The sequence below is a fragment of the Marmota monax genome, unplaced genomic scaffold (genome assembly GCF_021218885.2).
Source record: "Marmota monax isolate L192 unplaced genomic scaffold, Marmota_monax_Labrador192_F-V1.1 WCK01_AAM20220418_F8-fsc00008, whole genome shotgun sequence".
Lineage (NCBI taxonomy): Eukaryota > Metazoa > Chordata > Mammalia > Rodentia > Sciuridae > Marmota > Marmota monax.
In genome coordinates, this window is record NW_026694432.1 from 24,642,839 (window position 1) to 24,667,450 (window position 24,612).

General features: G+C 57.8%; 1 protein-coding gene across 2 annotated transcripts in view; it reads left to right on the forward strand.

The window, feature by feature from the left end:
• Positions 1-7,307: 7,307 nt before the first annotated feature.
• Positions 7,308-24,612, forward strand: part of Ece1 (endothelin converting enzyme 1) — a 96,003-nt gene continuing 78,698 nt past the window's right edge. Inside the window, exon 1 of one of the 2 annotated variants that reach the window (XM_046418846.2) lies at positions 7,308-7,419. In XM_046418846.2, coding sequence (XP_046274802.1) covers positions 7,417-7,419 — 3 coding nt within the window. In that variant the 5' untranslated portion in view covers positions 7,308-7,416. Of the gene's footprint in view, positions 7,420-13,051; positions 13,264-24,612 lie in introns of those variants that run through there. The other variant, XM_046418847.2, reaches the window with a different exon arrangement.

Below are 24,612 nucleotides of genomic sequence, written 5' to 3' on the forward strand. Positions count from 1 at the left end.
AGACTCCAAGCGGGCCTGCCCCTTCATGCCCGAGCCTCCTCGGTGGGCCTCCAGCTCCAGGGTGAGACCTGGAGCCTCCCCTGCGCTTCCTGACAGCAGGACCTCCCCCTGCACCCAGCCTGGCTCTCCTGTCTGCTGAACCAGGGCATCGATGACGGCAGGGAGCAGATCCGGGGTTCCCTGCTCTTTCCCACCTGCCAGGCCAGGGGGGCTTCTTGCGCACCCCCCCCCAGGCTCAGTGTTCTGAGGAGGCGAACTCTAGGACCCACCTTCCTAGACTTGGCTTCCAGTGACCCGAGCTGGGGTCGGATGTGGGCTAGCCAGATGAGGCACACGCTGCTAGTCCAGCCACTCACTGAATAAAGAGGAGACTGAGACCCAGAGACTCTGCGTGACTTTCTCTCTGCCCAAGGCCACCCACTTATATGGAGCTGCAGTTGGAGTCTTTGAACCCTCCCCTCCACATCAAAGAGCTGTAGAGGGGAGTTCAAATTCTGCATTTTGCCAGCTGCAGTGGAGCACGCCCGTAATCCCAGAGCCTCGGGAGGCTGAGGCAGGAGGATCGTGAGGTCAAAGCCAGCCTCAGCAAAAATGAGGCGCTAAGCTACTCAGTGAGACCCTGTCTCCAAATAAAATCCAAAATAGGGCTGGGGATGTGGCTGAGTGGTCAAGTGCCCCTGAGTTCAATCCCTGGTACAAAAAAAAAAAATCTGCATTGCTACTTATGGATTGGGTGTCCTGGGCAAGTCTCTTCACTGCTCTGACCCTCATTATCTTCATCTGGTTAACTACTGGTCATGCGAGGGCTAAATGAGACAGTGCTTGCAAAGAGGAGTCGGACGGACATATACAGAGCATCAACCCTGTGCTGGTCTCTGTTTCTGGGGCTGCAGAATTGGGGTCAGGTAGTGAGACCAAGAGAGTAGAGGTAGGTGACAAGCAGAGGGAAGGGGAGGGAACAATTTGAGCAAAAACTCTGAGGTGAGAGAGAGAGAAGCTTGAGGAACATCACACTAATCTCCCTTCTGAAACTTGAGCAGCAGACTTGAGATGTGGCAGGGGTATGGAGAACAGGAGTGGCTGGATCAAGGGCTTCTTTCCTAGCACTTCCGATTTGGAGTCGACGTTTATCAAGTAACTATTTTTTGCTAAGTCTTGTGCATCTGTAAACCCACCTCTTCAAAACAACTCTTCAGGTAGGTGATATCTTTTCCAGCTTAGAGATGAAGCTCGGAAAAGCAGACTCTCATCCAGGCTGGCCCCCAGTCCTGGTCGGATGGGTCATTTTGTGGGTCTGACCTGCCCCTGGTCCTGGTCAAAGTGCTGGATTTTCATCGTAGGCTCTGGCTGCCTGGGCTGCCCTGGGGAGTTAGCTGCATTTGCATCCGGGCACCTCAAGGCCTTTCCCTCTGCCTCTCCTGCACCCCAGCTGGAAGGCCGTGGCTGCATCAGCTGGAGATCCCCAGGAGCAGCAACAGAACCTGGCCTGGGACAGCCACGCCCAGCCTTGCGCTAAGGCCAGCTCCCCAGGAACCCTCCCAAGAGCTGGAGGATTCAGACCCCAGGATAGACCCCAGGATTTTCCCTGAAGGCAAGGCCTGGCCTCTGCTGCACACCACCCAGCTCACCTGCTGCCTCACTGCCTGGGGGACTGCAGCCCCTGGAAGCTTCACTGCCTGGGGCACTCCTCCCCTCCCTCCGGACCTGGGCAACCCCGAGGTTACACTCAACCTTTTCCTCCTCAGCTCCTCGCACCGCCCCCACAGTTATCCCCAGCACCAAGCACCTCCTCCCCCTGCCATGGGTCACCTCTGCTAAGTGGCTCTTACCCTCCTCTTCCTCGGGCCGCCCCGCCTCGCCCAGTCCTGTGCTGCTCCCATTCCTTCACCATCTGCTCCTCCTCACTGTCAGATTCACACTATGAAATGTTTGTTTGTTATAACATCTCTTCCACTTACAAAAACGCAATGGGTGTCTACTCAGTGTTAAAGCAAACATTTCAAAACGTTTAATCTAAAAGGAAAGATTGAAAGAAATCTCTCTAGCACCTGGACTGAATTGGTTGCTGAGACTAAAGGGAATATTTCTCTTAAGAGCTTCCTAGCAGCCAAGGCAAAGAGGGAAATATAGGGGTTTATAGTAGCCTGGTCCTGGGATGAGTTGGTTCCTCCCTCAGCTGGGAGGGGCTGGATGCCATAGAACCGCTCCTGCAGCGAAGACACGAGGAAATGGCTTTCCACTCCCCCGGCACCTGGCAGTCTCCCTGTGCCCCTGCCAGCTAAGGCTTGGACATTTCTTCTGCTTAGCTGCTCCGCCTGGCCTACTTCCTCCTCTGTCTCCCAGGCTCTGGTCTGCCTGAAAGTGTGCCGTCAGAGGAGTTTCCTCTGGGGAAGCTGCAGAGGAGATTCATAAATCAAAAGAGGAACTAGAACAGAAAAATGTCCACAGGTCCCGGTCCAGCCTCTCTGGCCTGTTGCCTGGGTAACTGAACCTGCTCCCCACCACGGCGACCACGGAGACTCAGCTCCCACTCGGTTCTTCAGAAAAACCACCCTGAGTTCGAATCCCACAACCTATAAGCTGCCCCTGTGCACTGCTGACCTCGGCCCCGAGACTTCGCTTCAACTTCTCACCGTAGACAGTGGTGGAAATGCCCGCCTGGAGGACTCAGCGGCGGGTTCCAGGCAGTGCCGCCTCGCTTTCTTTTATATACATCCCCACCCAACCACAGAATGGATTTGAATCACCTTACAAAAAAACAGCATTTTAAAACAGACATTTCCCGGAAAGATAAAATCATAGACAGGTTGGTTCGTCCCAGTTCCCCACTGGCCAGCTGTGTGACTTTGAACAAATTGCTTTACATCTCTGAACCTCAGTTTCCTCCTCCATGAAATGGGATAATAGTGATACCCCCACCTTTGGGCTATTGAAGAAGTCAATAAATTAGTTCACAAGAGCTCTTAGCACAGCGTCTGGCATATAGCGTGAAGGCAATGTATTTTAGCACTTATTTTTATGATGTAATCTCAGTTTTGTTTATTAAAAAAAAGTAATCTGGATAAGGCAGAGATGCGGTGAGCCCAGTCCCAGCCCCTGCTCTAAACACTAGCTCCTGGGGGGGGGGGCGTCATTGAAAAATAATTTAAATATTTGCCCAATTCTTTTGAGAATGTTAAAGCGGATTTCATCCAGAATCTCAATAAAAGTTTCCCCAATTCCCTTCCTGCTGGCTTCTCCCTCTTTCCCTTCTTCACCCTTTTGTCCCCCTGGCCGGCAGCTGAGCAGCCCCCAAGGCAGCTGAGCAGCCCCCAAGGCCGTGTCCCGATTCCCTCTGAGCCCCCCACTCTGCCCCACCCCCTCTCCTGCAGCCCCCCCCCCGCCCTCCCCCCCAGGAGACCCACAGGATGGGGCTGGGCTGGGGCTGCTGGACCCCTGGGTTTCCTTCCTGGGGGGAGGCAGGGAGGGAGGGAAGCTGGCCTCGGGTTATTGATGGTTTTCCTCTCCAAACGGACAGACGTCTGTCAGCGCAGCCAAGTGCACAATGGCAGGGAGAGGTTGTGGAGGTTGATACCGAGGAGCGGGGCGGCGGGGGCTCCTCTCCTCCCCTGTTCATTTCTGCCTTCTTGACACAGTAGGTGTTATATTTGAAACCAGGAAAAAACGGAGCTCTCTCTCCCTTTTCGGTGCAGGGGATGGAGCCAGGGCCTCTCCACCCCTCTCACAGCTGGGCAAGGGCTCCAGCCCCAGCTGCACCCCCAACCCCTCATTTTTTTTCAAAAGTAAAGAAACCAGGGCAGAGGGAGGAACGGCATAAACAGTAAGCCAAGTGCAGGGTGCAGTGGATACCCTGAACCTAGCCCGTTGTGTGTGTATTAAGTTTTGAGAAGCCCCCAGGATGGGCTCAGGGTAGACTTGATGAATAACAGCTGTCCTTGGGCTTCAGGAATCTCATTCCTCCCTGAATCTCAACTGGCTGTGGAATCAGAGAAGTTGGTGACCCAAGAAGCTAGAGGGGTGACCCAGTCGGGACATCCAGGCCCCCAGGCTCACACCAGGTCCCGGGGTGAGGGAAGGGGAGAGTGTGGCTACCTCTGGGCGGGGTTGGGTGAGTTGAGGAAATGGCCCCATCAGGTCTGGGAGGCCCCTCCTGACTGCCCTGAGCAGGGGCCAGTCGGTCTGAAGCCGGTGCCCTCCCCTGCCAGCCTCTTCGAGGGCTCCTCCTCATGTCTCCCTGACTATGTCCTCTCAGCCAGGCTAGTGTCAGTCCCTGGACAGTCCAGTGATTTCGCCAGGAGCCCTTGACTGTAGTTTCATTTAAGTTATGAAAACAAAACAAAATTAAAATCTCTTCTGCGTCTCACTCTGTCTGCACGCCTTGGGCTGCCCAGGTTGGCCGGGAGCTGACTGACTTGGCACACGTGTGGCATCAGTTAAAAAAAATCAGCCAACCAAAAGGGAGGCCTTGAGGACCCACTGTGCGCTAGACAGTACCAAGCACCTATTCCGTACAGGGTAACAGGCCGAGCAGAGTTAGAATAACACAATATCAGCTGTCACCACGTACTGACCAGTAAGCCTCTTTGCAAATTCTGGGCTATTCATTTTGGATCCTGGTGAGTCTTAAGGCTGGGAAAGCTAGAAACTGGACCCCAACCAGACCACGGGCTAGGTCACCTCAGAGGGTCCCGCTCTGAGTGGTCTAACCAATCAGAACCCTTGGTCCTGGTGATTGGCCAAAGAATTGACACATGTCTCAATGAGAGCCAACGAGTCTTGGTTTGGGGAATGTTGTTGGAACTATTGGGAAAAATGAATCCCTGTTTCTGTTGGAAGTGCTGAGACAGTAGGATGTGAGCCTGGTATTGCTGGCAGCCACCTTGTCATCGTGAGGCGAGAACTGCCAAAAACAGGCCAGGAGAAAAGGAAGCTGTTCTGAGAGATGGAGCGAAGGGTATTGAATCCTAATGGCGTCGTCTCTAATGGCGTCGTCTGAGCTCCTCAAGGAGCCATGCCTAAAGCTAGCTTTCCCCTGTACTTTGTAGTTATATAGGCAAAAGAGTTCTTTGTTTTTGGTTGGCCAGATTAAATTGGCTTCTCTGCCAATTTGAGCCCTGATGCTCTCTGACTGAGCAATCACTGTGACCAGAGGCTTGAGTAGCTCTCCATCTCTAGGAGTCTAACCAGGGAAACATGTTCTCCCAACCACAATCACCATGTGTCGGTCAGAGAGGGCATGAATGTTGAGCAGAAGCAGGAGGCCAGCAGATGAGAATCCCTTCAGAATAGCTGTGCCTCCTGGAGCAAATCACTTTCCCTCTCTGAATACTGATTTTCCCACCCGCAGTGTGGATGTGGGTGGCCCTGGGATATTATGCGAATCATAACATCTGTAATATAGAATTGTCGGAATCACTAAGAAAATGCCGAAAAGCACCTACCAAATGAAAAATGTCTGGCACACAATAAATGCTCAACGCTTACTACAGCTGGTGTTCCCGGAGAGCTTTGGGGGAGATGACTTCTGAGGACCCCAAGGAGACAGAGGTAAGCGTCAGAGTTGGCAGCAAACTTCAAGTGCTTCCCCTTGAGCCGCGTAAGACCAGGGGCTGCGACTCCCAGGGCAGCCTGGGGGATGGAAGAGACTTGGCATGGTGTTGGGAGGCCTTGGTTCTGCTGCCAGCCCAGTGAGTGGCTTGGGTGGCCCTCTGCTCTTCACCTTGCTCCCTACCTGTGGCACTCCACACACCTCCTGACCGTCCTCCCTGTGTCCTTCCCTCTACAGTGAAGAATTCTAGTGCTGCCAAACAGAGGGGGCAGTGCTGCAGAGAGTTATTTGCTCAGAGCCCCTCCCCGCCTCCGGGTCCTCGTACCAGCTGCCCAGGACTCTGCGCCTAGCTCTTCTCTCCCTGATATTCCCAGGGTCACTCTGGGCTAGTTCCTGGACAAGGGTCCAGCCAACTGCTTCTACTATTCCCTCCCAGTGGTAGGTTCTCTTTTCTCCTCAGTCCACTGTCATCCCCAGCCAGTTCAACCCTTCGTCCCCCGGGGGGGAGTAGGCAAGACTTCCCAGGTCTTTCCTTCGGAGCTCACAAACTCTTAGTCATGCTTCAAAACCCAAGTCCCAATTCCTCCAGGCTGCCTTTGCTTTCCTTAACAGGTACTCATCATGCCAGCTCCACATTAGTTTCTTAACACAAATATAGAGGGTGGTGAAACAGATACAATAAATGCTCAGCGCTTTCACGGCACACACAGTGTTTTTCTCCCCCTGTCTCACAAATTGGGCCACACACAAAGTTGTAGCAAATCCTAACCACGTCCCTCTCCTGTGTGCACATACACACATGCACAAGAGACACCAAAAAACCCACAGGGATTTGCTCTCTTCTTGATTATAAAAGAGACACAAAGTCTCTTTCCACCACACCCACGTGCATACACAACATAATGCAAATGTACAAATTACACATCATAAAAATATACAGAGACGCTTGTTTTCTGTTTTATTTTTCCTGCTTCATCCGCACCTCCACAATATACATGTAGAGATAGTTTCTCTGCTGAATCCACCAATGCACACGCCTGGAGAGCCAGCGCTCCTCTCTGCTTCCCTCCCACACCCACTCGTCCCTCTCTCAAGCTCGCTCTCTCTCTCTCTCTCTCTCTCTCTCTCTCACACACACACACACACACACACACACGTGCAGTAACAATCCCCAAATATAGTCGTCTGTCCTTCCTTCACACATAAACACACTGGCATGCGGAATCCATCCCTTCCCCCTTTTCTGTCTCTTCTCCTTCTCTCTCTCTCTCTCTCTCTCTCTCTCTCTCTCACACACACACACACACACACACACACACACACACACACACATATACACAGCTGCAGAGCCCCGGGTCATACTCCAGAGCAGGCGCCAGGCAGGAGACAAAGGTCGCCAAGACTCCGCGCCCTGCACCCGACACCACACAGCCTCTCCCCGACTCCTCCTGCCCTCAAAGCCAGTCTCGGCGGGTCTGGACTCCGCATCCCGAAGCCCGAGGCTGGAGCCCGCGCCGGCCCTCCGAGGTCCCCAGGCAGCCTGGGCCTCGAGCTCCCGGCGCGCCAAGGGTTAAGGGGCTCGCGGGGGGCGGGAGGGGGAGTCCGGCCTCCGAGTGTGATTGGCTGCGCCGCCCGGGTCCGGGCTCCCGCGCCCGGCCATTGGCCCGCGGCGGGCCCCGCCTTCCCGGGAGTGGGCGCCGGAGCCGCGCGCTCGCCCGCGGGGAGCCAGGCGCGCCGCCGGGGCCAGCCAGCCGCGCCGTCCGAGCTGCGCAGCGCGCCGGGAGCCAGAGCCGGAGCCGGAGCCGGAGCCGCGAGCCGGGAGCCGCGAGCCGGGAGCCCGAGCCGGGCCAGAGCCGAGCACGCGCGCTATGGTGAGTGCGGTTCCAGCCTGCGCACTGTTCCGGTCCAGCCTCGACGGTCTCCGCTGACCGCCGCGGATGGCACCCGGGCCCGCCCGACTCGCGGGGGCTGGGCGCCCGCTGCAGTGCAGCTCCCGCTCGGCCCTCGAGAGCGTGGAGCCGAGGGGCGCCCGGGCACGGCTCGGCTCGCCCCGCGCCCCACGCCCCGCGCTGGCTTCATGGCCTGAGGCCGGTCGCGCGGAGCTTGGTTCTGGGCAGCTGGCCCGGGCTGGGTGGGGAGGACTCGCGGTGGCCGGTTCGGCTTGGGGACCGTTGGTGCGGTCTGATTTGGGGCATCCGGAAGTCCTTTCACCCTGCTTGGCGTGCAGACCCGTGGAAGCGGGCTGGGTCGGGTTTGAGGGTGGTGGTGATTCCGAGGCGTCCGAATCCAGCTGGACCTGAGTGTCCGGAAAGCTGGGGGCGTTCTGGGGCTCCATTGGGAAGTGGTGTGTGGCGGCACCGAGAGCATTCTCAGGGCTAGACTGGGACACTCCGGGACTGCTGATCCCGCTGTGGCATAAGGGTTGGTGATTGTGGCCAGGCCAGGTTGGAGGCTGTCAGAGACCAGGGGCACTTGGAGGCTCTATGTCCAGAGGTCTGGTCTCCCCAGCGTCTCCCAGCAAGAGTCTTCAGAGGAGGGGCCAGGTGCTGGCAGGGATGGGCAGAGGCACCAGAGAAAAGGGGGACCAAGGGGAGGAAGTTTCATGGGGGTCTCTGAAGCCCTCAGGGAAATCCTTTTGGTCCAGGCTGATCCAACATGGTCCTTGTCGGGAGGGAGTTGGCTCCCGCCCAGAGCCAAGGGCTCTGGTCACCTCTCCAGGGCCTGGAGATTTCCTCTCCATCACCACGAAGAGGCCACCTGCTTCTCTTTGGCCCTTTTCCAATGGACAAGTCCCTCTGATTCTGTCGCCTACCAGTCAGGTTCTGTGCCCTCTGCAGTAGGCACAAGGCATCAGGTCAGGCCCCAGGAGAGCACGTGCCAGTGATGGTGGATGACAGTCCCAGGGATGCAGCTCCTCTATTTCTCTTGTGATGCTGCTGCCAAGACTGAGGGGCACACTGGGAACAGCTGAAGAGCCCCCAGTGACTACCCAGGACCACTCCCTGCTCTGCTCAGCTCCAAGAGACTCCTTACAAACTCCCTTTCTCTGTCAGTCACTTCTAGAATTTTCTTCCTTATGCACCAACTAGAATCTTCCTCCTGTGTACCATCACCTACCTCTTTAGAGAACTGTGGCTTTATTCTACCTGCCAAAGCACCCAGACACGGTCTTGGACTCCACCTACCTCTGATTTAAGAATCCCACAGGAATGCTCTGCTTGGTCAGTTTCACTGTTAGGGTGCGTTACCTGTGGACCAGCACTTGATTCAAAGTCTTAAAATATGAGTCATAAAAGAGGGTAAGTCTGTGAGATCATGTCACCCATTGTGCCTTCAAGCCCACTCTGACCTAAGTTACATGGAAGGAAGTCTTTTTTCCTCCTTAAAAACCATCATAAAGAGGAAGAGGGAGAGGTCCCCACCTTGCCTTGGTGACACTTTCCAGAACCTCACATCTGAGAAGCCTCCCAGCCCATCAGGAAGATTCCAGATTCTGGCATCAAACAGGTCTAGGTTCGAGTTCCAGCTCCTCCACTTCCCCACAGGGACTTTGGTCAAGTTGCACCATTTTTCCCGGGTTACAACTTGGCTCATCAATGACAGGAGATGATAAGTCTTATCTTCTAGGGATGACTTGAAGATTGGTTGAGATAACCCAAGTGAGAATGTTTTGCTTGGATATAGCTTAGTTTCCTTACTTTTACAACCTTGAGCTAAGGTTGGGAAGTTCTACCTAATGTCTGACCTGTTTGATAGTCTGGAAGAAGGATCAATGTTTATCATGATGTGAGGAGAAGAGGACAGTGATATGTAGATAATATTTTGTGTGTCGTTCAAACAGATTTATTGAACACTTATTATGTACCAAACTCTTGTGCAGGGGAAGAAAAAACTGAAATACCCTGTTAAGAGAGCGTCCACCAGTCCTTCAGTGTCTACCTGGTCCTCAGGCTATGTGGCATGTCCTTAGGAAAGGTGGCAGTATCACCCCAGGAGAGGGCTGACTTCTGGCTGGAGAGATGAGAGAAGGCATCACTGAGCAGGTGGCATGTGAATTGGAAAATTCATCCCAGTTCGGGGACCTGGGTGACACAGGAGCTGAGTGACATGGAACTCTGAAAGCCCAGGATGGAGCTGGCCTGGCAAGTGTGTGAGGGAGCCTGGAGGAGTGGGGGGAGCAGGTAGAGGGGCGCAGGGGCAGAGAGCAGGGTGCAGCAGGCTGAGTGGAGGCCCCAGGGTGGACCCTTGACTCACCACCTGTGACAGGCTTCCTTGGCCCCTGTCATTTAGCTTTCCCCCAAACAGGGGTCCCTGGGCCATCATTCCTGAGGTGGGGGCGATTCAGGACTGCCACAGCGTTTGCCCCTGGATCTCCTGCTCTGTGGGTTTCCACCAAGTCTAGTGTCCTTCCCCTCCAGCGTGACCAAGGTTCCCCTGACCCCCGGGTCCTGATGGGGCTCCTTGGCAGATGTGTGGGCTGCTTCCTGCTGTGCTGCCCGACTCCCCCAAGCTCTGCTCCCCACCAGGTCTCTCCCCCGTGGCAGGGAGTCAGCACTGACCTTAAAACTCAGTGGAGGGGCTGGGCTGGGGCTCCCTGGGGGAGCGCTCCCCGGATTCCAGCCTGAGCACCACCTAAAAATAAATAAAATAAAGGCATAAAAAATATAATAACATTATTAAAAAGAAAAAAAACCCTCAATGGACCCACCCCACCTCCATGCAGGCTGGGGGATGAGGTGGCTTTTTGTGCCCCCTGCCTCTGGCTGTCCTCAGACCACCCAACATCAGTCACAGAGAGGTGTAGGAGGCTGCCAGGGCACAGTGCCAGGACAGGCACCTATCGCCTGGATGTTTAAAACGTGAGCCAGGTGAGCCAGACAGGCAGGCTCCGGGGAAGGAGACCAGCCCAGCTTCCCCTCTGCCCGCACGGTGCCTTCCCCTTCCAAGCCGGTGCCTCAGAGCTCCGGGTCATCTTTACTCCCAGTGGTGGAATTGAGGACAGGTCCAGGGCCCAAGTTTGAATCCTGTTGAACTACCAACTTGCTGTGTGACCTTGGGTCAGCCACCCTCCCTGTCTGTGCACCTTCCCTACCAAGGGGGGCAGATTGCTCCACTTCTTGGGGTACCATTGTGAGGACACAATGGGTGCGGACACTATTAAAAACACGAGGGGCAAGGTCATTGTTTGAAGGTAGGAGGACGGCCGCACGCCCGGCCACAGTCGAGCCTCAGCCACTTGGGCGGCCAGCGCCTGCCTGGTAACCGGGTTACTCATGTTTCCTTGCATTGCTAGGTTTGGGTAAGTAAGGATGTTGTCGCTTTGTGTTGAGGGGTGAGCCCTTGTTTCCCGCCAGCAGCCGAGGGGCTCGCCCCTGGCAGGCGAGGAGCAGGGCTCGGGTGCGAAGCCCCGGGGTCGGGGCACTGCCCTGGCCTGAGCCGAGGTCGTGGCTTAGCTGAAGTCCACGCTCTGGGGGTTACAGAGAGGGGGACCTTCAGCAAATGGTGACGACCTTTTGTGCCTCTGCTCAGTGTCTTTTCAGCTGGCGAGGCCAGTGCCCGGGCCACGGCCAAGGTGCTTTGTTCCTGTATTCACCCAACAAGTGCCTGGCCCAACACGGCGCTGGGGCCGGGGTCAGCATGGAGGGCCACGTGGTCTCTCTGCCACAGCTGGGGACAGGCCGATGTGGGCAGGAAATACCAGTGTAGTTACTGTTGCCAAGGAGACATGCGGAGCCAGGGGAGCAGAGAGGGTACCTGAGGGCAGGAATGGTAGGGGGCAGTTAGGAGGCCACCAGAGGGGCCCGGGGGGACACCGGTGGTCGGTCGCCGGGCACTGCCCCTGCGCCTCCAGGCCACTCCATCACGCTGCCTGGAGGGCCGTGAAGATGAGGAGCCCAGGGTCCCTGCAGCCCCTTCCCCTGTGGGCCCCGGCCTTCCCCCCCACACACCTTCCTCCCCTGGGCCTGGAGCAGACTCGGGCCTCAGGGGACCGCAGCTTAGTGGGGGAGACAGGTTCCCACCCGGACAACACCAAGCGCCAACCAGGGTGTAGCTGCAGGCCTCCCGCCAGGGCGCGCGTCAGGGAAGCCACCCCGGCTCGCGGCAGTGCCCCTAGGTGTTTCACTCATCCACAGATAAGAATGGGGGGCTGTCTGTCCTTCCAGAGCCATGTCAGCAGGCAGTGAGGAGCGGCACCCTGACAGCCCCAGCGTCACGATGGCGCTGGGAGTCTCCACCTGGGCTTCCACCCTGTCTCAGGGCCCTGCAGGTCAGGTTGGCTGGGGTGTCTGCAGGCCTGTCCTGGCCCCTGACCAGCCTAGGAATGGCTCCCCTCTCCCCACAGGGCTTGGGGGGGTAATACACAGAGGGGCAAATTTCTGGAGAACATTCAGGGAATCAGCTGAGGGAGGGGCTGACATCAGGGCCCAAGAGGGAGCTAAGCACAGAATGCTTCTGCTAAAGGGGGATTGGGAGCCATGGAATGTGTACAGGGGGGAAGACTGAGGCGTGAAATGAGCACCTGCTACACGCCTGCCTGGCACCTGAATGTGCCCTTTGCCGGGCGGGCGTGATGATGCACTCTATCATCCCAGTGACTTGGGAGGCTGAAGTAGGAGGATCACAAGTTTGAGGCCAGCTTCTGCAACTAAGCAAGGAACTGTCTCAAAATAAAAACTGTCTCAAAATAAAAAGAGCAGCAGTAGAGGGGCCCTGGGTTTGATTCTCAATCCCTCAAAACAAACAAACAAACAAACAAACAAACGTCATCTCCCTGATCTTTGCACCAACCCCAGGCAGCAGCCACTTTTTGAGTTGTGGAAGCCAAAGCCGAGGCTCAGGAGCCTCTCAGGAGCCAGGGGCTGGCTTGAGGCAGCGCCTGCCGCCCCATTCTTCAGAGCTGTGGCCTCACCCCAGGGTGCCACTAGATTTAGTGAAACTCCACTTTCCTGGGAAAGCCCCCCACCCCCGCCAGGGGTGCAGCTCTCAGGAGCTAACGGGGTGGACAGGGTGAACGCTGGCCAGGCTGAGCTGCTGATTATTTATCTTTGACCTTTGTGCTTGTGACAGTTAGAAAGCCCTTTCGTCCCCAATCACTAAGTGTCTTGGAACCCACTGGCAGGGCCAGGGCTCAAACCCAGGCCTGTGACCCCCATCTCCCGGACTCCAGGCCCCCCAGCTGTGGATGTCCCAGGCTTTCTGACCACATGCCCCTGGCCCACAAGCCTCCTCTCCCCACAGACTCCTTCCCTCCTTGGCTGGGAGAAAGGAAGCGGCAGCCAGGAGGAGTCCAGTTACCGCGTAAACACAGTCATGTCAATATTTACCTCTGGCTGGAACCCGAACCTCCCACCTCCCTGCTGCCTCCAGCGCCCAGCCAGGTGCACGTGGCCTGCTCCTGGCTCAGGTCTGGCCATTGAGAGCAAGGCTAAGGGTGGGGACCTGCCTTCCAGCCCAAGCTGGGCCACTGACATTTGATGTGACTCTGAACCAAGCACTCTCCCTTGCCGGGCCTCAGTCTTCCCATCTGTAAAATGACACAGCTGGGATGGACCAGCGCAAGGGCTGTTTTCAGCAGTGACATGTAGGGTGGCGAGCCCAGTGCTGTGGCACAGCCTCGAAGCTACGCAGACTGGAGTTGGCCTCGGACCCTGCTGCTTCCTCGCGCTGAGGCTGCGCGCACACGCTTAACCCCCGGAGCCTCGGTTTCCTCATCTGTAAGTGGGATCCCAACGGCATCTGCTTTGGAGGCTGTCGGCTACTTGCCGTACCCAGCAGAGCTCTTGGCACAGGAGAGGAGAGGGACAAATGGTAGTGGTGGCAGTTGTTATTCCGAATAAACATTTTATGACTCTCTGAATCCAGACGCTGGGTTGCGTCACTCGGGAATCAGAGCCAAGGGTGGGGACTCTAACCTCAAGCCCTCCTGCTACTCTGGGGCCACAGGCTGGGCTGGGGGATCCCAGGGGTGGAGAAAGACCCCTAGGCAGCACCGCCTCTGCCCCCAGCTGCCCAGTCTTTGGAGTTCCTTCTTATGGGGCTGAAATGACCTCAGAGTTGTGCCCTGAGAGGAGCGAGGGAGGGCGGAGGGAGCGGGAAGGGGAGGAAGGACGCATTTCCTAAGCTGCTCTTTCGCACAAGCTCCTGTTCCCAGCCCTGGAGAGGAGGGCAGCTGTGGGGAGGGACTGGCAGCCCAGAGTGTGGACAGGGCAGGACAGGGACAGGGGGCTGCCGGGGTCGTAGGAGTGGGCCTTGGAGGTCTTTTGCAGTGGGCCCAGATTCAAACCTGGCTGCGTCACTTTTTGCTGTGTCACTTTTTGCTGTGTCACTTGGGACAACTTGTCCCCTCTCGGAGTGGTTGCTGCCTGTTTTGTCGGGAGGGTTTCATCTGAAGTGTTTCGGAAAAGCCGGGCGCTGGCCCACGCCTTCCCCAGGGCAGAGTGGTGGGTTCTGCCGGAGAGAGGGGACGTCGCAGGCAGCTCGACTGTCCCAAGGGCACACCTGCACACCACTGGACCAAAGCGCAGAACGTTTCCCCAGTCCCCACGTGGCCCTTCGCCAGTCCCCTGCCCTTGCTGTCCCCTTGGCTGGCCTGGTTTGAGCGTCGTCTGCCTGGTCCATGCAGCGCACCGTTCGTGCCTGGTTTCCTTCGGCGGCAGGTGGCACCGTTTCTGAGGCCCATCCCAGGGGCGTGGGCTCCGGCCTCTGGTCTCTTTAGGCTGAGTGTGTTGGGGGATGGACTTGTCAGTGTCTGTGGATGACATTGGGTGGCCCAGTCTGGGGCTGCTGTGGCCTTCTTGGGGGTCTCCGCAGACCTGTAACCCCCGTCTCCTGACGCATAGCCAGGAGCGGGAACTGGCCGTTGTGCGGGACCCTCCCCGGAGCTGCCCAGGATCCCGAGGGGCCATCCATTCCCAGAGCAGATGGGTCTCCTCTCTCCTCCAGCTCAGTGGGTGCTTGGAGGCAGGAGGGACTCTGAGGGCCTTCCCTGCCCCAGGGCCTCAGCCCCACTCCGGCCTTCCTGTCCCCAGCGCCTGGCAGCTCCCGGCTGCATTCTGTCCCACGCTGAGCCTCTGCTTCACCTGGTGCTCTCAGGGGTCCTGGCGCTGGAGTCCCCAGCCATGGGGTCTACCCCTGTTAGGCTCTGTGGCCTTGGGCTGACCTTCCCCCTCCGCATCCTCAGTGTCCTCCCACCGGGAGGCTGAGGGGTCCCTGCGCTCGCTGGTGTCTGGTGGCCTCCCTCCCTCGGTGCCGATGGCTCCTGCTGACTGCCTTCCTCCGCTGCAGGCTGGTGCAGGTGGCAGGTCCTTAGGAAGGGTGAGCGGTGGACCTGCGGCCTCCCGGGACTCGGCCTGGTGAATGGCTGCCTCCTCACTGTGCTGCTGTCCAGGCCTTCGGAGCCGGGGAGGTGAGGGTGGAGCCTGCCAGTCTCTTCAGGAGGACCGCTGGGACAGTGGGGCGGTGCTCGCGTCCTGGTACCCTCCTTGAGAGTGTCTTTGTGGGCGAGTGTCCTGTGGGCAAGAGCCCCTGGATGTGGACACTCCCCCGCGAGGCTCTCCAGAGACCGCCTGGGCACCAGGCCACCTTGGGTCCGAATCCTGCCACCCTCTTGGCCGGGGCCTGAGCAGTCCCCTCCACTTCCCTGAGCAACAGCATCCCCATCACCCCATCTGCCGGGCTGTGGGGACCCAACGAGGCCCCGACTCATTGCTGAGACGAGTGAGTGGGCAGCCAGGTCCCTGCCCCCGGGGAGCTCCGTTCCAGGGGTGGAAGCTGAGGCCTAACGGGAACATGGGCCAGCCGGAAAGAGCACGTCGGGGAGGACAGGACGGTGGCTAGCGAGTGGCAGTGAGGGACGGGACTGCTCCAGATGGTGCCAGGGCAGGAGCCAGCGCCTAAGCTGAGAGCCAAGGTCGTGGGGCTTCCCGGCAGGAAAAACAGCAAGTGCAGAAGGACGGACCGGGGTGTTATGGGCGGCGAGAAGGCCCATGCGACCGGGCAGAAGCGGTGAGGGGCAGGGAGTGGGAAGAGGTGGGCATGGCGGGGGCCATCTGGGAGGGCCTTGCCTGGAATTGGGGGCGGGGGCATTTTGTTCTGAGTGATGGGAAGTCACTGGAGGGCGCCAGGGAGATGACTCAGTGTGGACTGTTCAGAGGCCCTGGCTGCCGTGTGGAGCCTCGACTGCAGGGGGCAGCAGTGAGGCGGGGAGGCTGGTGGAGTGAGGGGGGAGCCTGACCTCCGCTGTGCACCTGTCCCCAGGGCCAGGAGGCTCCAGCATCTGGGATTTCAGCTACTTCAGGGACAGGAGTGAGGGGACAGGGCCTCCCTCCCAGGTGCTTCCAGACATTCCCAGCAACGGGGCAGAGTGGGCAGAAGTTGCCTCCAGAGCCCCAGACCTGTCCCAAGACCTCCCCTTGAACTCAGCCTCAGGACTCTCTCAGAGTGACCTCCATCCCAGCCCCCAGAGACCCGGTGGGCACAGAGCCTGATCCTGCCTCCCCTGCTCCTGCACGCCCTGCCTGCTGGGAAGTGAGGGAGAGGAAGTCCCGGCTGCATGGGGTGCCTGTCCCCTCTGCCCTCTGGGCTGCTGCTCCCATGGCCAGGGGCAAGGCAATCCTGTGGTTTTGTGGTTCCTGGTGTCCTGGGCTGGTTTGGGCAAAAAACCCAGCACTTCGTCTTTCCTTGCCCCTGAGTGTCCGGGGTGGTGACTTGGTGTCCTGTTGGGCTTTGGAGAGCAGTGGGCAGGGGAGGGTGGCAGGGGCCACAAGGGCTCACAGGTCTGGGTGGAAATGAGCTTTGGCATTGCCCACACCAACTTCCTCCTGGAGAGGCTGAGACTCAAAAGGGGAAAGGGACTCTGTCTGAGGCCACACGGCAGGTTGATGCAGCCAGACAGTGCCACTTAGTCCCAGCTGGCTGAAGCAGGTGACCATCTCTGACCCTCAGTTTCCTCCTCTGTGGGCCAAGATGAAGCTAAAGCCCTCCTCGTGGTGGCACTGTGAGGCGTGGCGGGTGGTTTGTGTGGAGTTGAGAAACTCATGGGCTGGTGTGTGCTGCTGCATGGTGCTCAGTGAGTGGAGGCTGAGAATACCAGGGAGGCTCTGTCACCCGAAGCCTGGGAAGAGCTGGGAGGGTGGCTGCCTGCTCGGTCTCCAGTCCCGAGGAGCGCAGGGAGGGCGGGAGGGAGGCGAGATCCCCGTCCCTGGCCCATCCGCAGCAGTTTGTTCTGTTTGCTTCCTCGTTATAGGGGGCAGGCCCTTTGCCCAGCCCTTGACTGCCTCCGCCACCCAGAACGCGCACACAAGCTCATGTGAGCTGGGGCAGACAGGCAAAACTGTCACCACTCTTCTCTTCCTGCATTGGTCCCTCCCTCTTGCCCCCAGTGCCCGTTTGTGATCAAGTGGTTAAGATCAGGGACCATGGGGCCCAACTTGAACCTCAGCCCCAGATCCCCGCTTATCAGCAGGCAGGTGAGTCTCCCTCTGAGCCTGCGGTTTCCCGTCCGTGAAGTGGGGATGATGGCTTCCCTTGGTGATTGCCAATGTTAAATGAGAAAATACGCCCAGACAGGCCTGGTGCGCGTGGACTCAAAAAAGTGGGCGGCCCTAATGACAGATTGGATCCCAAACTCCCTCGGCCCATTCTCCTTCCATAGCTGCTCCCCCAAGCTTTCTGGGTCTCCTCCTGGACCCGTGCGTTTCTGCACCACCCCGGCCTGTCTCCTCTCAGGCACTCGCCGGCTCTTTCGCGTTCTCTGCGCTCTGACAGATGAGGAGCTGGATCTCTGGCCCAGCCGCGCCCCTGTCTGAGCTCCCAGATCCCTGGTACTGCAGCGGTGGTCGGCAGATTGCTTAAGCCTTGGCCTCTGTTGCTGCATGAACAAAATAGGGTCAAACTCAGAGTTGTTTACATAAGTGATCGAAATCTTGTAAGGTGCCAGGATGGGTGCCTGCCCTACAGCAAGTGCCTAATAAATGTTAAGTGATTTGCCACTAGGCAGTTCTCTGCTGGACAGAGCCCATGCCTTTTCACGACTGATCCCCAGCACCTGGGAAGAGTGGGGTCGGCTCTCTAGGGATCTGCGCTGTGGGCAGTGGAGAAGAATCCATTCCAATGAGACTGTGTTTGAGGCTTTGGTCCAGGTCACACTGTGAACTTGTCTACTGGGTGGATTGGCAGGCTTTTCCCACAACCCTGCACCACTGTGTGCTGGGGACAGGCAGGGGAGGGTGCTGCCCTTACCGAGCTCATATTCTGTGGAGGGATGTAGGGCAGAATGGCCCTGACACCGTTAGAAATGACCAGCCCAGAGCGGGTCAGGTTGCTTCAGATTGGTCTTCGTAGGACCAGTGACACTGGACTCCTAGGTGACACCAACTCTGACTACACTGGGTTTTCCTGCCTCCAGTGTTCCTTGGTCTTGGCAGCAATAGGATGGTGTCTGTTCAGTGTTTGCCAAGTACAGAGCTGAATATTCTGTTATCAAGTCACTTGATCGTCCCATCAGTCCTGTAAGGTGTTTATTGTCATCCTTCCTTTCTTGGTGGGAAACTGAGGCACAGAGCAATTGGTAGAACCTTCTGTCTGTGAGCAGCAGACCCAGACAGGTCCTCAACCCCATGCTCCCACGCCTTCTCTGCGACTGAGCTTTCCGTCGTCCCTGATGACGGCCACGCAGGGACTCTAGAGAGCACTTCACCTTCCCTAGGAGAGATTCACACAGGGTCTTTCTGAGGCCTCCCGTCCTCAGCTCTGTGGTGAGCTGACGCAGGCCTCAGGAAAGGGAGTCCGACATTCGAACCCTGGAAGACAGAGAGAGGGTGCAAAGCCCCTAGCTGGGGGAAGGGGAGCTCAGAAGGGGAACGGCTGGGATTCCAGCTGAACCAGTACCAGGCACGGGGTGCCTGGGTCCCCCAGGAAGTCCCAGCCTGTGGGAGAGGTGAACAAGCCAGGGGGGGAGTTGCCAAATGGTATTTGGTAAGCGGTGGGCAGGAGCCCCTCGTGAGGCCCGGTGGGATGGACAGCCAACGAGGCGCAGGGAGTCCACGAGTTGGGTCTTGAAGGATGAGTAGGAGTTTACCATTCAGGGCAGTTTAACCCAGGGGACTCTGGTCTGTGTTCTCACCCACAGCGGGTGCTCCGCTCTGCTGCCCTGCAAAGTCTGGTCTTGGGAAATGTGACTTCTGTGTCATTCAGTGGGGGCCAAAACGAAGAGCTGTTTTTCACGCAGTCCCGGCTTCTGTGCCTCATGAATTCCACTCCCAGCGCCTTCTGCGGGTGGCTGGCCGGACTTGCAAGAGGGTCTCCACTCTAAATATCCAGGACTGGGGCCGGGGCCGGGGCTCAGTGGTGGAGCGCTTGGCTCACAGGTGTGAGGCACTGGGTTCGATCCTCAGCACCACGGGAAAATAAATAAATAAACATAAAACACATTTTTTAAAAGTTTAAAAAAAAAATACCCAGGACTGTGGTGTTGCGAGCACACAGGGCCCTCACCCCTGGTGTGCCTAGGGCAGGGAGACCCCGGAGCATTTCCTGGTTTGTTTGCGACTGTTCCCTGCCCCCCCCCCCGCCCTGTGCCTGGAGTAGACTTTGCATAAAGCACCTGCTCAGACCACCCCACAACCTGGCAGATAGGGGTTGTTCGTTGTCATTCTGAAGGTGACTCAGGGGAGCCACCTGTCCTGCTCCACACAGCTAAGCAAGTGGAGGGACTGGAGCTCCAAGCTATTAGAGAGAACCCTGGTCACCACAGGCCGTGCACTGTGTGGACAGATGCTCGGTCCCCCTGGAAACCCTGTGGTATGGCGTCAGGACCCAGGACCTGCAGGGCAGCGCCTGGGCACACTGTGTCCCCTGCAGCTGCTCTCACTGGAGGGCGCCGAGGACCACAGGTACTGACAGGTGTCTTCGCCATCCTTCCCGAGATTCTGAGTCAGCACCTTTGCAGTGGGGTCCGGCATCTGGTTCCAACGCTGGTGGCCTCAGAACACACTTGAAATCCTAATATATCATAGGCCTGTTCTGGGCTCAGCACTGTCCTGGGTGTTTTGTTTTGTCATTTTGGTCATCAGATCACCTCCTGGTAGGGGAAATTGGTACAAAGGGAGGCAAGAAGTCCTGAGAGTGACTTCCACCAGTCACATGGAGACTTTTTTTTTGGGGGGGGCACTGGGGATTGAACCCAGGGGTGCTTAGCCACTAGGCAACATCCCCAGCCCTTTTTTGTATTTTATTTAGAGAGAGGATCTCACTGAGTTGCTGAGGGTGACTTTGAACTCGATCCTCCTGCCTCAGCCTCCTGTGTGTCTAAGGTATTCATTTCATCCACAAACCAATTGCCTGAGGAAACAGGCTCAGAGAGGTTAGGCAACTTGCCAAAGCCACACAGCTGTAGTGACAGAGCTGGGATGGGAACCTGGGCCTCAGCTCCGGAGGCCACCTTTGCATACTGTCACCCGGAGGACAGACTCCAGCTGTGCCAGCCACTGCTGCAGGTAAACAGAGGACAACTAATGGTGATAACTACCATCTATTGTGACACCCTGGGTGTCGGGCACACTGGGTGTAAGCAAAGAGACATGGTCTTCGATAGTTGCGCAGGTCCCTCTTTATGACCAGGGTGCTATGTAAACTGATGTCAGAGGAGCCGTCCCAGGCGGAGAGCAGGGGCAGGGACGAGATCCCTGAGAAAGAAACACTGAAGGAGAGAGCTGGTGTGTTAACCAGGTGAGATGGAGAGCGAAGGGTGCTAAGGGAACAGGAACATCTGCAGAGGCCCCGAGGTGGGCGACCTACGTGTGTGTTCCATGGAGCTGCAGCAGAGCAAGGGAACGGTGACCCAGGTGAGGCTGAGCGGAGGGGTGGCCAGGGTTGGGCCCTGCAGGGGCAGAGAGACCAGGGGAGAGGTTTGGACTTTGTCCCTGGGCTGTGTGTGTGTGTGTGTGTGTGTGTGTTCAAACTTAAACTTTATTTTCTTTATAGCAAAGGCTTCATTTTCTTGTTTTTTTTCTACACTAAAAAACCCCTTTAAGTCCTCAAAGGAAGAAAAAGCCAAAACGTATGGCTGATGGGGTGGGGGTTTTGCCCGGATCTGGCAGGGCTGGGAGCAGGGTTAGCAGGGTCCCCTGTGCGGCTTATTAACCTCGTGCCTGGTCCCAGGTGCCAGCGAAATAGGCTGGGGGGAGGGGCAGGAGTGGGCTCAGGATGGTGCTGGCCTGGGAGAGGGGACCCAGATGGAGGAGCGGGCTCAGCTGATAGCGCCTGGCGATTGGCTTGGTAACTGATGGAGGTGGGGCCGGGCGCCCGCCCGTGGCTTTGGCAAGTGAGAGCGCAGAGCCCAGAAGGGTCGTTGTGAGCTGCTGGTGTCACACAGCATGAGCGGCAGAGCCCAGATGCTGAGCTGGAGCCTCCTGCCTGGAGCCAGGTCCCTGGCAGCTGCTTTCGCAGGCCCCTCCCGGGCCTCTGGTGGCTGCCCCCCTCCCGCCCCTGCTTCCCTGCTGGGAGGACAGCCGCTCTGGCTTTGAAGCCACGGATGGGGGAGGGGCAGTGCGCTGACCTCCAAATTCTTTCCTCATGACCTCTGTGACCCTGGAGAGACTGGGGCCCTGGGGACCCCGCCCTCCCCGGGCTTCCACAGAGTTCCACAGAAGTGGGGGTCGGGGCTGGACCTCCTGTGCACAGACAGCCCCTCCTGGAGCAGAACAGGCCTGCAGAGCTGTGCGGAGATGCCCCTGCCCCCGAGAGGAGAGGGCCAAAGCCTGGGCCTGGCGCGGGCTGGGCTCCCGCCTAATGGGGGAGAGTTAGGGAGGCTTCCTCCCCAGACCGCGGGACTCTAAGAGGCTCTGTTAAGTGACTAGGGGCTGGGAGCCTCCTGAACCTCCTCCCCCTGGGCAAAGCCATCCTTCCTGGCCCCCAGGACAGCCACGGCTCCCCAGGAGCAACCTGGCCACCTGCATCTGAGCCCCATTTTTTTAGGACTCGGACCCCGTGAGGCTGGGCTCTCTTTTCTCACTGTGTCAGGAGCCTCCTCTCCCCTCAGCCTCCTGGACCCTTGATCTGGGCCTCACCCCTCTCTGGGGACTGGTCCCCAGCTGGCCAGGAGTCTAGGACCTCCCGGCCCCCCCCCCGCCAGTCTCCCAGGGTCCTGTGTCCCACCAGCCTGACACACAGTAGGCATTCAAGAGCTGTGCTCGCTCCTGCCACCCCCTCCCTCTGCCCTATTTCTGTGGCTCCTCTGAGCCTCCCGCCTCCCCGCACACGGGTATTTTTGGTCCTCGCTCAGGAGGGGCACGCACGCGGCAGCCGTGCAGGGGAAGCATCTATGTTTGGCTGAGGACGTGGCCTCAGCTGCACTGGGGGCCGCACACTAAGTTTGGGAATGAGTCGGGTGGAGAAAGCCCCCCGGCGGCTTGATGCAGAAGCTGGATGCCCGAGCCTCAGCTGAAGTCAGAGGATGGAACCAGCACCTCCTTAGCATTCTGTGCCACACCCTTCACTGCCTCCCTTATCTTTTCCCGATCTGCTCCCTGGAGCAAGCGGTAGGACCCACTGCGGGACCTTAACTGAGCTGGGCAACAGACAGAATCGTTTCCTATCCGGGTTCACTCTAAAGAGATGGGTTTTATGTGTCCCCAGTGTTTCTTAGATCGGGGGTCTTGCTGAATTGCCCAGGCTGGTCTTGAACACATGGACTCAAGCGATCCTCCTGCCCCATCCTCCCCAGTAGCTGGGCTACAGGTGTGTACCATCACATCCTGCCTGTGCCCCCATTTAACAGATGAGGAGGCTGAGGCTTGGGGAGGCAATGAGAATGAGGCCAAAGCCCCATGGGTGAGAGGTGATAGAGCCAGAATCCTTGCTGATTCCAGAGTCTGTTCTTTGTAGATCCTGGGAGCATCAGTCTTCAAGACTCAGGGTGCTTTGCTTACAGCTCAGAAAGGCCTCGTGCAACAAAGAGGAAGGAAGTGAACAGAAGAGGATGAGAAGGTCCTACTGGACCCCAGCAGGGGATGCTCTGGAGGGGAACAGGTGTGACCTTGGGAGGTGGGGGCAGGCCACATTGGGAGCAGGTTCCCAGCTGAATAAGGTGGTGCCATCCTGCCCTGGGGCACTCATGTCCTTTAATTGCCACTGTTACTTCTTTTCCCTGGGGCGGGAAGGGGGGCCATCCCTGAGAACAGAGACCCTCGCTTGTCTCCCACTTGGGGCAGATGTTCAGGCAGGGTCTGCTGGGGCGCAGGTGCAGGTCCTGGAGCAGTGTGTGTCCCTTGGGCCTTTAGGGAGCTGCGTTTAGTGTCAGCCAACAAAGAAACAGAATTCAATACTCACAATTGCACTTTGCAGTCAGGTTCCCCCCCCCCCATGGTGTAATGTGTTCCTTTGAAGAACAAAACCAGGGCCGGGCTGTAGCTCGGGGCAGAGCACTTGCCTAGCATGCGGTTCCATCCTCAGCACCACATAAACATACACAAATAAAGGCATCCAGTCCATCTGTAACTACAAAAAAAAAAAAAGAGCAAAAACCAGAGCAAGGCGTGAGCCTTTCTCCCCGTCTCTGACCCGCCACTGAAGAGCTTCCGAAGGAGAACCGTTTCTTCCTTCTTTGGTGAGTTGTGAGTTTTTGCGATGTCCCCAGGTGGCCATGAGTCAACCCTAAAGCTCATTCAGGAAAGTCGTGAGGAATTTTTCTTCTCCATCAGGTTTTATTTGAGCAGGCTGGGTGACACCTGGTGACACACTCGGGTTGGGTAGGGAGGGGGCACCCGCCCCTGCTGCTCTGTCTCTGCACCTCTGCCTCCCTTTGTTCCCCGTCCTCCTGGGGCCCGGGGCCATCAGCCAAAGCAGGGAGGCAGATTTAGTGACCAGAGGTTCCTCCGGCCTGGCTCAGCCCCACCCGGGTCCTCTGGGGAAAATGAGTCACTTCTCCAGCCCTGAGATGTCTGTCTCCAAGTGGGAGAGAGAGCGAGAGGGTGGGGTAGAAGCAGCATCTTGGCCCCCCAATAGTCCTCAGCTCAGGGGAGCACCTTGTCTGGAGGGGCGGGGCAGCCAGACCTGGGCAGGCCAGAATCCCCAGCTCTGGTGGGCATCCGGGTCGCCCTGGGCAGAATCGTGTTGGGCCCAGAAGGCGGGGCGTCCCTCTCGGTCCCCCACTGATGGCCTCTGCCTCCCCCGTCCTCTGCTGCCCTAAGCCCTCGGCGGGGTGGGCTGACCCATGCACCTCTCCCCCCTCTGAGGCTAGGTCAGGTTAAGAAGGTGCATGAGGGGAGGTAGCAGGGTCCTCTCCATCCCTTGTCCCGTCTCTTCTCCTCAGTCCTGTGGTGTTAAGCCACCCCCCGGAGCCTGGGCCAGCCCTGTTGCAGTTGTCGTTATTTTAAGGATTTGGAGATCTAGCTTTAGCAAGGGAGGGAGAAGGTGTGATGGATTCCCTCAGTTAGTGACATGTGCCAAGCCGGGGGCAGGTGGGCAGGGGTGCACCTCACTGCCCTCCCTGGGGAGAAGCCACCTGGATTCAGCCTCGAGCCCTCCCTGGATTCCCGGGTCATCTCCAGGGTGGCTTGGAGGAACTCCTCCCACCTCCCTGGGCCTCCTGGTCTGGAGAGCTGGTCACCACCCACAGCTGAGAAAAACAAACGAGAAGAGAAAAAATCACTGTCTCACTTTCCGTGAGTGTCTCCTTAAACGTCTCCTCTTCCTGACAGCCTAGTGACAATCGCCCCCACCTCCCATTTCTGTCTCTCTTCCCTCTTTTACTGTTTTCCTTGGCACTTGCCACAACCGAACCTGCTCCATATTGGACGTTCTTACTGTCTCCTACTAGCATATCAGGTCCCCGGAGGCAAGGACTGGGTCTGTTTTGTCCCCTGTCGTACCCACCCAGAGCAGTGCTGGCACATAGTGTCACACATTATGTAAAAAGAATAAATGGAGAAAATGAACGGATGAGGGAGTGTGAGCAGCGGCCGCGGCTGGTCCCCATCAGCCTCGCGCCTGGCTCCTCTCCAGCTGCGGCTCCAGGCTCGGGGGGGCCCCCCGCCAGCCTCCCTCTCGGGCTGCTTACCCAGCTC